This window comes from Epinephelus fuscoguttatus, linkage group LG23 (assembly GCF_011397635.1).
Source record: "Epinephelus fuscoguttatus linkage group LG23, E.fuscoguttatus.final_Chr_v1".
In the NCBI taxonomy this organism is placed as follows: Eukaryota; Metazoa; Chordata; class Actinopteri; order Perciformes; family Serranidae; genus Epinephelus; species Epinephelus fuscoguttatus.
The window spans coordinates 21,588,693-21,602,016 of NC_064774.1; the positions used below are offsets into that span (position 1 = coordinate 21,588,693).

Here is a 13,324-nt window from a genome sequence, read left to right on the forward strand (position 1 = left end):
ACTTCCATCCTCCATTTTTATTACTGTTTATTTAAACAAATAAATAAATATATTTTCTCCTCGTGGAAGAAAAACAAAAACACTTCCAGTTTTTCTCACTCCATAAGCTCTTTCTTTAATAAGTAAAACAACCATCTTTCCTTTTTATACAAGTGCTGAGTGCTCATCAATGTTCAATTTGCTCTCTTTCTGAGAAGCACAAGCGTTTTCTGAATGCCAATAAGAGTTGCAGAATGCACTTTGAACCTTTCTGAGGGACACCTCATGATTAACTTGGACTTATTCTGTCTCCTCGACGGTCTGCGAATCAGAGCTCCACTATCTACACAGTAAAAAAAAAAAAAAAAAAAAAAAAAGGGATAAAAAATCAAACCATAACAGAAAACAGACCTGAAAACAAAGATGAATATGTAGCACGAAAATGCCTGCACAATAGGTGTTCTGTCGTGATATTTTTTGTGTCGTTTTGCTGCTATTTAGATGGTCATTTCTTGGAAAGTGATAAAAGAGGAAAACAAAAAGGAACAGACTGGTACCAGAAACCCAGAAAGGCCAGCACAACAGAACAAAATTGCTCCTAACCACTACATTTACAGAGACAAAGGGTTTGCTTGGAACAAAAAAAGCATACTATTGTGTGCAATGCTAGTTATCTGTACAATTACATAGAAATATCTCATAATTCTCTTATTAGTTTTTTTTCTCCCTCTTTTAACAACTGTTATTACAGTAAAATGAAAGAAAAAAAGAACAGCTATGCTTGAAAGCATACGATCAATAATTCCTTCTTGGTAATTGTTCAAAATGTGTGTTTGTGTTTTTTCTTTTTTTTTTTAGGTTTTTTTTTTGTCTTTTTTTTTTCATTGAAGGGACACTTCAGCAAACAAAATGTGCTGCAACTCACCAAAGAGGAAGAAAATCTTTCAAAAAGTCAATATAGATACAGAAGTATAATAAAATAGTCCTTTTTTTTTTAAATTTCCCATTTATTCTGGTGAAGTCTATAGTGTAGACTTGTATAGTTTGGGGCTACGCAGTTCATTTCGACTGTCAGACTATATCTCTGAGACCTAAAAATCCTGTGTGAGTAATTGTCTCTTTTCACACTGAGACAAAACACGCCAAACCACACAGGGTCGGAGGGAGGGGGTGGGGAACACAACATCAACAGATTCCCGCAATGTTTAACCAACTATAGTCACATATTAGCCCCCATACGTAGCAATAATCATCCTGTTTATGGTCAGTAACAGCGAGAGTACAGTCATTTGCTCTGCCTCAGTCTTCGGGACACAGAATAAAAAGAAAGGCTACCACTGCCAACGACTGATGGAACAAGGGGATACAGGGAAGAGGACTACAGTAATAGGAGGGACACTGGAGGAGTGGGAGGGTGTTGGGCCTATAGGCTGGTGACCAGATGCGAGGGCTCCGGCTGGGCCTCCTCTGGAGATAGATCCTCTTTGTTTGGGGGCACAATGAAGCCATCGCTGCTGCCCCGCCCTAGCTGGTAGTAGGAGTGCAGCTGATGGAGGTGGTTACGTGAGCCCAAGTTGGGCATGCTCTTGTAGTAAACGTCGTCCGAGCTGGCCTCTGGGCTCTTGGCGTCCCCGCCGTCCTTGGAGCCGTCAGCAGATTCTGCAGACACGTCAGGCAGGCCAGGCAGCATGGGCATGCTGGTATAGAGAGAGTCTCTCTGGTGGTTGTGGCTGGGTGACGAACCCTCGTCATCGGTGTGCTCGTTGGTGAGTAAAGGAAAGAAGCTTTCGCTGTTCTCCTGGGGGATCCTCCTTCGAGACGAGGAGGTAGTGGTGGCGGACGAGAAGGGGTGGTGGGGCAGCGGCAGGGGTGGTGGCACCGGCTGGTGGAGGTGATTGTTAAGGTTGTCCACCGCCTGCAGTGTCGGGGGCGGTCTTTGAGGCAACAGCGGGGCATGAGACTCCTCGCGGATTAACTCCAGGCCCAGGCCTTCGTCGTGGTGCGGACCAAAGGTGGAGTGGTCGTCCAGGCTCAGCGCCACATTCATGCCCATCCCCACTCCCAAGCCCATCCCGTAGCCACTATCCTTGCCACCGTTGCTGACGTTATTGACCAGCTTATTCATAAGGTTCCGGTTCTGCTCGGTTGAGCGCTCATGGGAATTGTTGAGGTAGGAGGGGATGTAATTGGAGGTGAGCTCTTTCAGGATCTTCTTTTCCAGGGTGGTCTCCTTGTGGTTATAGCCCCGATCAATGATCTGGACGCAGTCACTCATGTACTCGGCGCTGGCGATGCTGTAGCTGTTGCCATGGTTACCATTCAGTGGTAGAGTATCCATGACACTTGTATCCCGGGCATTGTTCAGGATTCCCTCTGGAATGACAAACATGGGTTGGGTTGGGGGGTAGAGTGGGCGAATGAGAAGGGTGAAATCTGATGGGATGTAATTGCCACAGCTAAATGTCAGACATTTTTACAAACACAAATTACACCCATCAAATACTGTAGCCCTTTCATTCTTTATTACATCCTGACCCTCCAACACCCCTCAGCAACCTAAGGTCACCTGCAATTCTATAAAGTGCACTTTGTGGAAATGAAGACCCTACAGTATTTGGATTAGGTTAAGACATCAAGCACAATATCTCCATTACAGGCCTGTATACTACAAATACGAACATCATACACACTTACCTTGGTACAAATACAACATTTTCTAACACCCAATTTCACTTTTCATTAAATTTTACAGATGGCAGTGATGAAAACACAGATATATGTGCGACACGTGACGACACAAAGCACAGCACTGAAACACTTAAGCACCACATTCAAGCAAACACAGACAAAATCCAAGCCATGCATTAAACATGTAAGGTGAACACAAACCACAGCAACAGCTGTAAATTTGGACCCCCGCCATATTGTCCCATATGAGCATTGCAATATAACATTGTAATACTGGGGGGAAAGAAAGTAATTTATTCATGTCTGCTTTGTCCGCGTGAACACAACTAGCCCTCTCTCCAGACATGAATTAGTTAAGGAATCTCCGAATCAACCCACACTGGAAGGAAGGAGACTTTCTGTTCTCTCTGTTGCATGAACATGAAGATTTCATTTTTCATCAGTTTGACCAAGTCTGTGCCATCAGCATCAAAGCAACATTTTTTGACGATAATTCAGACTACATCAGACAAGGCCATCCAGCTTGTTAAGAGTGTCAAGCTCACAAGTTTGACCTCTTGAAAAATTGACAAGACTTGTTTCTGAGACCTTCAAAAAAGTGTACTGGCTTGATCAAAGTGAAAAGTAAAAAAAAATAAAATAAATAAATAAATAAAAAGTGCATGAACAAAGGCACGGATATTCAATATCCACTGAAAAGAATACAGATCAATTTATATTGATGTGCCTTATGAAATGTTTAGGCGAGTCTGAATGTTGACTGTAATTAGATTAGCTTATTCGGAGTGAAACAGGCCGATGGATATTCGCCTGCGAGAAGCAGCAAATGCCTGAAGTCTTTTTTTTTTTTTTTTTTACATCAAGCAATGCCAGCTACAGTAAGCAATGGAATTCGAGATGTGATTGAAACTGATTTTAACAGGTCTATTTGAAATGGTGAGGGCCTTTGTCATAAAAGAATGCTATTACTTCCAAAGGGAATGACATTCTGTTTTCATTACCCCTTTGTCAGCATCGAGTGAAAAGAAAGTAAAGCCAAAGTCAATTACATTTGATAAGCAATGTTTAGTTTGACTCCCATACTTGTCTCTCTGTAGGGCTCTTTTAGGGACAGCATGAGGGGAAGGAAAGAAGAAAAGAAAACACAATAAGCATAAGAGTGACAGGTAGAAGAGAAATGTGCACATACAGTATGCCGATGACGCATCAAGAGAATGTATCTGGAATGCAACCGTTTTATGTCACCATGCAAATTTCGCCACATAAAGAACCACAACATATCTGTTAACAAATATAGAAGAAAAGACCCCTTTTTTTTGCAGGATCGTTGGGGTATAATATGGCAACGATACTTGAGCATCAAATGCACCAGTAAATCTTTTGATGCATTAGCATTTTCATCCTACCAGATATTTCTTTTACATCTATGGCAATGTAAGTGAGTTATAGGCCTCTGTCAAGGGCTCCGATGCAGTACTTGTATTACGCACATAAATTATCCCCTGATCAAAGCTCTCTGTGAGTTTTTTATCTCGTTTTTTTTTTTTACACGAGTTTCTCAGTTTTACAGACTCACAAAGTTACAGTGATTTCATATTGACTGCTGAGAGTTGGAATAAAATAATAACAGCTCTGCTCAGAGTGAGACCGGTCCCAGAGTAAAGCGGATTTCTTGCTGGCTGATCAGAGATGGTCTCTAATTCTCAAATCTAATATTTAGATCGGTGTTTTAGTCAAAGACCAATATGTTAAAATGCCACCCCACCAATAAAAAGCTAAATAAATCCTACACTAAATGTACTCTGATTTAATAACCCGTGTTTTGAATATATGAATTAGCAATTATTACAATTAAAAGTTTCAAAGGAAATGGTAATATAGCCTTTGACGAGGGCGGAAAACTGAACTATTCATGCCTTAAAAGGGGAATTATTTTTAATAGAATAATATAACTGACTTGCATTTTAAATTTAAACAGACATCCATCACAAACAACAATGTTTGACAGTCCAACAGCAGCATAAACAGAAAGAAATGCTAAAACTAAAAACAGAGAGACAGAAGACATGGCACACAAGCTTTACTGACAACATTAGAGCACATTTAAAATAAATGACTGGGGATGTATCCGGCTCCCTACGGGTACCAATTCTTGATCATTTTTACAATGTCCAAACAAGCCGTGTAACCAAATTGCATACCCTTACGAGAAGCCAAGATACACCCCCAATGAAAAACCCCACAGCAGGACAAACCTGTGGGGTTTTTGTGATCCAGCTATAGTTTGTTCAGTGCTAACACACAACATCTAGAGCAGTGTTTTTTTAATCAAAGCCCTGTAAAAACCCTCTAGGGTGAACACTGGCAATTCAGCTTAGTGCAAGTCCATTACTTTTAAGTCTCCAATCATAAAGTCGCTTTCTGTTCCTGGGCAGGAACAAAGATGTGCAACCTCACAGTTTCTCCAGGACTACACATGAAAAAAACACTGCCCTAGCTACAATGTTAAAGAATGAAAAGAAGCTAGCACACCTTGTGTGTTGTACATGCCCAGAGGGTTGTTATAGACTGCCGATTCCCCAAGCAATGTATTATAGGGATTGTTAGTGCCATGAGGACGTAGGAGTGCATTAGGTATAAGATGGTTAGCCATAGCCCCTGGTGCAGCCAGAAAGAGACAGAGTGAGACAGAGAAAAACAGGAGAACAAGAGCGTAGAGACAGAAAAAGGTAGGTGGGTAGATAAATTGAGATATAGACAGAGAGAAAGAGAGAGAACATACATATCAGTTGTGCAGATGCAGCTGAGCAGTGACAGCCATTAACATCCAAATGATCACATGATCATTAATGTGAGGGGTTTCGCTACATGAAAGTGGCAGAGCTGAGCTGAACTGACATGGCTAATGGGACCGATGGAAAAGTGTGTTAATTGTTTTGTTAATGTCGGCCATTAGTGTTAAGCCTGTTTTTGTGCTCCACATTCAGGCGGCATACTCGTGTTAACAGACATAAATTACAAAGAAGCACCGACATGGCCAACACAACACATGTACTGGTACATTTCTAGACTTAAACAGGACAGAATACAATAATAACTCAGGACACTGTTTGGTCTTTGAAGCTGAAGTAGTCTCTATAAATATGTATGCAAAATCCATAGGAGGTGGAACAAGACTTCAGTATTGGAAACATTTGGGTTTGTGTCTGTAATCCGTTTGAGCAGCAGGTAAACAGTCCATGTAGAGAGGCAGAGTGCACTGGCTGAAATGCAATTTGGGAACCTACAGGCTATTGTTTGATAGCAGTTTAGCTTTATATTAGGTTTTTATAAAATGTTTATGCATTCATATGCAGATATCCTCTCATAGAAATTAGCTGAATTGAGTGGTACACGAAGGAGGATCTCTTGGCTTGGATATCGTCTTGCTACACTGGATCTTCCGAAATACTGACTGGTACCCCGGAAGTCTCGTCATCGTCAGACTGATAGCTGACAGATCCCCAGATTGAGGCTAAAGTTCCAAAAAGAAAGAAGAGAGTGCTCCAAATTCATGATGAGGTGGTGCGCATGGGGCAACTCAGCATTCATCCTGATACGCTACATTCGTTTTTTGGCGTCTTTTCTTTTTCAACCTTGAAAGACCAGGAACACGAGCAAAAATCGTTGCAAAGAAAAGATTAAGCTGCGTGTTGGTCTGTGCTAACGCAACATGCAATCGCCAGTGTCTAAGCTAACTAGCTAACAAGCGACAGTAGCAACTGATTTACTGATTTACCAAGGCCAAGGAGAACAACAGCAGAACCTGGATGCTAGCACAGTTTAGGCTAACGCTAGCAGTTCTTTGTTAAATAGCTCCCAGAGACATACAAAGTTGATGTCTGAGAGCAAACATAGTGTTTGAAAATGTTTGTTAGCAAAACAGTCAAACAAAACAATGTTAGGGGAAAAAAAGTCTAATCTTGTATTTTTCATCATTATACTTTTCAACTAACTCGTTAGACTTAGTTTAGCTTAATTAGCTAGCTAGCTAGCAGCTTACGAAGCCAAACACGGCCGGAAGAAAGTGTGCCCAGCTTTTAGCGTTTCCGAGTGGACAAACAGTGGAATTACATGCGTTGTGTGATGTCACAAGCCCCGCAAAATGATTCGTTTCGCCCATTTTATCTGATAACATTTGGCTGGCAGAAACACAAAGCGGACACAGTGCCAATCATCTAGGATGGTAATTTTAAGCACAGCAGTTTAACCTTTTTGGCCTCATGCGCTGCTTAGCAACTTTTATAGGAATAAACGGCCCCCACCTCCAACGCTGTATCCAGGTCTCTTTATACAACCAAGGACGTCATTTTGACCTGCAAAATCACCTGTAACCAAAGAGGCCTGCTTTCGTTGACTTTTTACTGAAATCAAGGATCCATTATAAATATTATAAACGATTTCAAGAACCATTATCACTGTAAATTGCATGTGTGCAATGCTACAACAGAAAGCTTGACTGACATAGGAACAGTAAGAAAGAGGTGGTGAGCCCTCGCAAACAGTCACATGCTGCCATATTATTATGGCTTGTGGTATTGCCAATCTTATGAACTGAAGTGGTATGATATTTCCTTTTCCTCCAAAGAGCAAAGCTCACATTTTTTTTTGATTCTCTTAAGTGCCATTGCTGAAATAGCCTCTGTACAAAGCGACATGTCCTCTCTTTGGTCAAGACGGTCATTACATAGCACCAACCTTGCCTCTTTCGCACAAACAGAACAGAGGCTCATTTCCTATTTATGCGATGCTTCGCCTCAGATACTTGCTGCCAGGATCTTGCCCGAAGAATGACTCATCAGTTTCCCAACCACATAGTACCACACCAAAGCAACCTTCACAGTCTGAGCCCTGTGATTAGCTGCAGATTTGAGGGCTGCAATCTTAAACATGAATGGTGCAGATTCCCTGATGTTTGTTTTTCTTTGCTGCTGATAAAAATAATTTATTTTCAAGTGTTTGAATACATTATGCAGAATATCAAGTATGCTGGAAAATATTTGTGACTCACATTCATTTCCTGTTTACAAGATCTTTCCCCCCCCTCTGTCAACATGATATGATGCTATTATTTGTAAAGAAGCAAATTCGAGATTTATGAGGGCGATACATGCATGTGCTTCCAGAATGTGCTATGTCAGAGCGGGTAAACATCTTTTATCTGAGGTACAAGTACACAGCAATTAGATCCTCTGGCAGCACTATTCTTTTCTAATGCTCTGAATCTGTCAAACCAACGGATAATGATTTTTATATTACCTTGTGACTCTTCCCATCTTTTCAAAAGTTGGTCTTATACTTTCTGAGTGTGTTCTAATTGCGGATTTTTTTCTATTTTGAAATAATTACAGTACTGCTGATTTAGGCTCATCCTTCAGCATTAATCAAATTTAGAGTTTAGTATTAATTAGACGTATTATAATGTTGCTTGAAAGAAGAATGTTGTTTTGATTTAAAGAAAAAAAAAAAACAACTAATTTGTTGTTGCTGCTTGCCCTAATTACAGTGTGTCCCACAAACACCAGCCCCCTTTTGAATTCTCCCAGTGACAGATCCCCCACTTATTGTGTCTGTGTTTGCTAAATTGGACAATCTCCAAAACAGCACTGATTGTGTGGCGCAATAATCCCAAATGCTGGGAGAAATTGAACATGCAACGCTATCAAGATGATTGCGTGACTCCGCTCTTGAGAGGAAAGCGGCAAGAGTGTCAGCTGCGAGCTTCCTTTCAGGTGCGACGGGGGGAGAATCCGGGGTGTGGAGAATCAAAAGGACAAATCAGCGAGAAATATTCGCTCCTCAAATCATAATTCCTTAATAACAACATGGAAGCAGCCACGGATAAGTGTAATTCTCCTTGCATCTGTTCCTTATGATACTTGTTAATTTGGAACACACTTTCCGGCACACTCTTGAGCTCTTGCGAGTGTTATCTCTATCAGATCCAGCCTGGTAAGAAGCCAGGGGTATAATATCGTGTTAATAATTTCTAGCTCCGCCTTTTGCCTTTATGAACAATCCCTGTAGGCTTAATTCTACATCCGACCTACAGCCCCACCTCCCGCCCCAATGCAGCCTCTCTGCAATGGATAAAGGCTGTGTCTGTTGATGGTGCTAAGCTGAGTGCCTAATTATTGAGATCTTGACACTTCCTCCCTGTGTCGAACATTAATCCATCATTGTAACTATGCATTAGTGTCTACGCAAGCAGGCGCCCAGAGCGAATTTAGAGAGCAAGCAGTGTGGAACTGGAGCCCTCCATCAAGAGACGCGATGAGCGGGGAGAGTGTTAGGGATGGATGCCAGCCAGGGCGGTATTCGCCACTTGATGTCAGATGTAGTCTAGTATCTATTCTCTGTATAACCTGAGAGACTCTGAAGTTAACTCTATTCACTGCGCTGCTGTCAAATGCATTATGGTAAAATACTTTTTATTAACGTGTTCCTGAGAGGGAATTCCACTGAATTGATTTTTTAGGTTGTTATTCAGCACTTTTCCTGAGAGTGAGCCCGGTTTCACTTTCAGGGCTGTTGCAGTCTGATGGTACAAAGTTGTATCGCTTGACAGGGGGAAAAAAAATAAAGAGGACATTTTTATCACCCCTATAAATGCCTCCAGAGTAGAATTTTTATAAACAATCTGATTTGATTACATTTAGTTAATTGAATTTTACTGTTTAGATTAAATTAAATTTGGAGATTTGCTGTTTTTCCATATTAGAGTGAGTCAGTATGAACTAAGAGAAAGCTGTATGCTTACAAAAACAGCGATTAAAACAAATGCAAAACAAATGCCCTATTCGAACGGGACTAGACTTTCCAGGGGACCTCATGTGAGTTAGAAATAACCCCCCACGCCCCTCCTACAGATGTTCCATGTGGTGTGTTTGCATGAGATAAGCAAAATCTGTATTTTACTCACATTCAGTGACATTTTCCCCTGGATAAGATGCGTACAACCATTTGTGATACTACTCAGCACTGCTACCAGTGATATACTGTGTTAACCTCTTTTCTTCTTTTAAATGTGGCTTAAACAGACAGAATTGATTCTACCACACATTGTCTAATTTTCCATTTCATCATCTTTCGAGATTTTGCTCTTCTGACTGATTCGACCTTGCTTTTTCTGCAAACAGGTCTCCATGCTGTGTAGCATATTGAGCCTCCTGCACCCAAAGTGCTGTCGAAACTTTGGTTTATAATTGCAAATGCAGCTTCCATAATCCTCGACAGGGAAATAGGCAGAAACGAGGCATGAAGAAAATAATAAACTCTAAATACGACCCAAATCACCAAAATGCAGATTCACACAGGACTAGTGTAATCACACAACCTCTTCTTTGGTGAGACATGGTCTGTTATTTTAGGCGGTGGAATTTCTACTTGACAAATTACGGACATTGCAGATTAGCATGGAATTTAGATCACAGGCAACATCCGCATTATTCAAAATGACCAGAGGTCATACTAGGTAATACTAGCACGGTGCAAGGCCTTAAGATGTGTAACACTCATATGAGTTAATTGGTGGAATAGTTTTGAGAAGGAAATGAAAATGTGTAATACAATTAATAGATTTAATATATGTATGTATGTAAAAATAAGAGGATTAACAAATATAAAACTGATTTATGAGCGCTAGTGTGTGTATGTGACTTTTTATTTGGGACTTCTGGGTATAAATATATGTATATAAAATGATTTATTTTTTTTTTATTTTGCTTGTTTATTTTATTTTTCACTTCCATTGTACAAACCTAAAGAGATCAGTACAAAACAACTAATGTAAAAAGGGTAGGTACAACTTTTTTGGTCAGCAAAACTTGTTTTAGGTTGTCACTGCTTCAAAACTATTGCCTTATTTTTGTTATTTATTATTTTTTCTTGTGTGTATTTGAGTTTTATGAGTTGGAAAATGATTGAAATAACTAAACTAAATGAATTTAAATTTTTGTGAGCTCCTTTAAATTACTAGAAATGACTGAAATGATCTGTCAATGCTTCAAAATAAAAAAATTCTGGAGCAGTATGACACCAAAGGAGGATTTTATCCCTCCAATCTCTGCCTTGTATTCATAATCACGTTCTCTTTCATCCAGGCAAAACTGTTGACAAACGCACCCAGCCGTTGGAGCAGTTACATGGCTATTGACGGCAGCTCTGATGCATTTAATTTCTCATATTTAAGAACTTGCTTCAATATTTGATGATAATTAACAGCTGAGTAGAAAATGTGTCTTTCACTTGGAATTTTAATCATCTGGAGTATCTGAGGCAAACTATTGTGAAGTGACTGATTTACCTTGACTCTGGGTTTGTGGTTGGAAGCTTTGCTTGTCAAATAAAAAAAAAAAAGGATTTTGAGATTTTAATGTCTTTGTGTCCCATTAGGCGGAAAGCAACTGTAACTACAATACAAGAACATAGTGAAGAAAAAACTGTACCTTGCATTAGTCATGAAGTCTAAAGCGTAGGCCGGTGAAATAAAAAATCATTCAAGTAAATATCCACTGCGGGACGAAGTACCTCTGTTGAGTGATGCAGAGCTGTTGATGTCGCCGGTCATAAAGGAGGACTCGGACTGTTTTCTGACTGTGTCATTCCACATGCGACGGATGCGGCTCTGCAGAGAGAAACAACATGTCAAAACACGTCAGAATATTCACTCTGAACATTGTCGGTAATACAGCTAAAAGCAACAGCACGTGGATGATTTTATTCAAACGAAATCAACTAGACATAGACAGCACTATTCCACATTTCTAAAGTTCTACTAGCAGCATACACTCACCCTACTTTTAAACACAATAAAGGCTGAGACATGAAGCAAAAACACTGCCTGACAGCTGTTAATTCAATTTTAAAACCATGTCAGCTTTAGGGATAAGTAACCTTCAATTAAAGATGAGCACTAGTACTGGGATAGGTGAAGTCAATAATAAAGTCATCAGTCAAGCTCTCGGAATCAGTGTCGCGGGTTGCAAAGGCTCAATCCAAGAGGGTTCATCCTAGTTAATTAAGACAGAGCCCCATGGGCTGTTGCACAAGCTAAGGGTCTGGGTATCCAACCACGGAGCTCACGACTGTCTGTCCTGAGCCAGAGGAAGATTTCAGATTAATATAGAACAGATTGGGTGACGGTGAAAGGAAATTAATGTGTACAATGATTCGTGATGAATTTCAATTTATCACAACCCAGGTCCCCTTATTTTTTTGTAGTTTAAGTCATCAATAGTAGCATCTTCACACTCCAATAACACATGCAAAACATGTCAGCAGGGTCCAAGCACAAGTCGGGCAATGAAGCAGTGCTTCTAAGATTTTCTGTGACTGCCTTCAATAGCTCAGCCAGGTTTCAGCTTAATTAAGTCATTACCGCTGCCATCATCATTAACTAAATTTGGAGCGACTGACACAGCACCTCACCTAATTTCTTCCTGAAATTCCCCATTTAAAGGAATACTTAACCCCCCAAATGACCATTTGTGTGTCAATTACTCACCCCGTGTTACACTGAATTTGTGAAGCAACCAGTTTTCCTCACATGCCTGAGGTAAACAAGCAATCTAACATGAAGGAAATCTTTGGGGTTTACAAACTTGACACAACTCATGCAGTCGTATGTTCATGACTTCCCGAACAGACAACCCTCTCTGATGGGGAACTGAACGAAAGGTGATGTCTGTGCTCTCTTCAAAGCCAGTCTCCACTGACAGAAACAGTAATTTTACCTCGCTGAACATGGGAGCTGCTGGTCTACTGCCACCTTGATCAGTTAGACTGTGTGTTATTGTGTGGCTTTGGTGTTTTAAAGCGTCGGTTCACATTTACACACAATAACACAAACAGAACAGTCAAAGCAGCAGTAGACCAGCAGCTCCCATGTTCAGCGAAGTAAAATTACTGGTTTTGTCAATGGAGTCTGGCTTTAAAGAGAGGATGGATAAGTTTTACTTTCCGTGCATCTGCTCGTGAGAAAGGGTCGTCGACGAGTTGTGTGACGAGGTTTTTTTTTTCCATTTTTGGATTCTTCGTTCATCTGAGGCATGCAAGAAAAAGTTTTCTTCACAAATTCTCCATAAAATGAAGTAAGTAATTGATATACAAACTGTCATGTGGGCGGTGACATATTCCTTTAGGGTTGACATTCAAACCATGGACATGTTCTTCTTCATAGACACTTAATCATCGTATCATATATGATGTGGAAAAATGCCCACGCAGAGGTGTTATGATCAATATCCCACACTCAGACAGCTATGTTGTTTTTATGCACTCAAGTGTCAACCCCAGGTGACATACAGCTCATGTATTCTGACAGGAACACGCACTGACACATACGGTCACATTAACATATTGTACGTCACGTTGTCCCCAGCGCTGGGGACACAGATGGGTGGAAAGTGACACAGCTACTTCTTCTTCTTTTTTTTTTGGACAGATAAAAACTTGAACCATTCATCGCCAGCGGGTTCGAATGTACTTTGCTGATTACGCATTCATTTAGAAGCCTCAGAGTAAGCAATAAACAAGCACGTCTTTCTGAGTGTTTCCATTCCTGTCTTGCTCATATAAAGCGACTGAGCATGAGGTTAGAGCCATCTTGTCAAAGCAC

At 40.5% G+C, this 13,324-nt stretch overlaps 1 protein-coding gene across 4 annotated transcripts in view; it reads right to left on the bottom strand.

Annotated features, from left to right (window-relative positions):
* Nucleotides 1-330: 330 nt before the first annotated feature.
* LOC125883407 (adhesion G protein-coupled receptor L3-like) overlaps nucleotides 331-13,324 on the bottom strand; it is a 277,555-nt gene continuing 264,561 nt past the window's right edge. For 2 of the 4 annotated variants that reach the window (XM_049567671.1, XM_049567670.1), the window contains 2 exons: nucleotides 11,236-11,332; nucleotides 331-2,352 (listed from right to left, as the gene is read on the bottom strand). In XM_049567671.1, coding sequence (XP_049423628.1) covers nucleotides 1,403-2,352; nucleotides 11,236-11,332 — 1,047 coding nt within the window. In that variant the 3' untranslated portion in view covers nucleotides 331-1,402. Of the gene's footprint in view, nucleotides 2,353-3,716; nucleotides 3,769-5,199; nucleotides 5,326-11,235; nucleotides 11,333-13,324 lie in introns of all 4 variants that reach the window. The other 2 variants (XM_049567668.1, XM_049567672.1) reach the window with 2 other exon arrangements.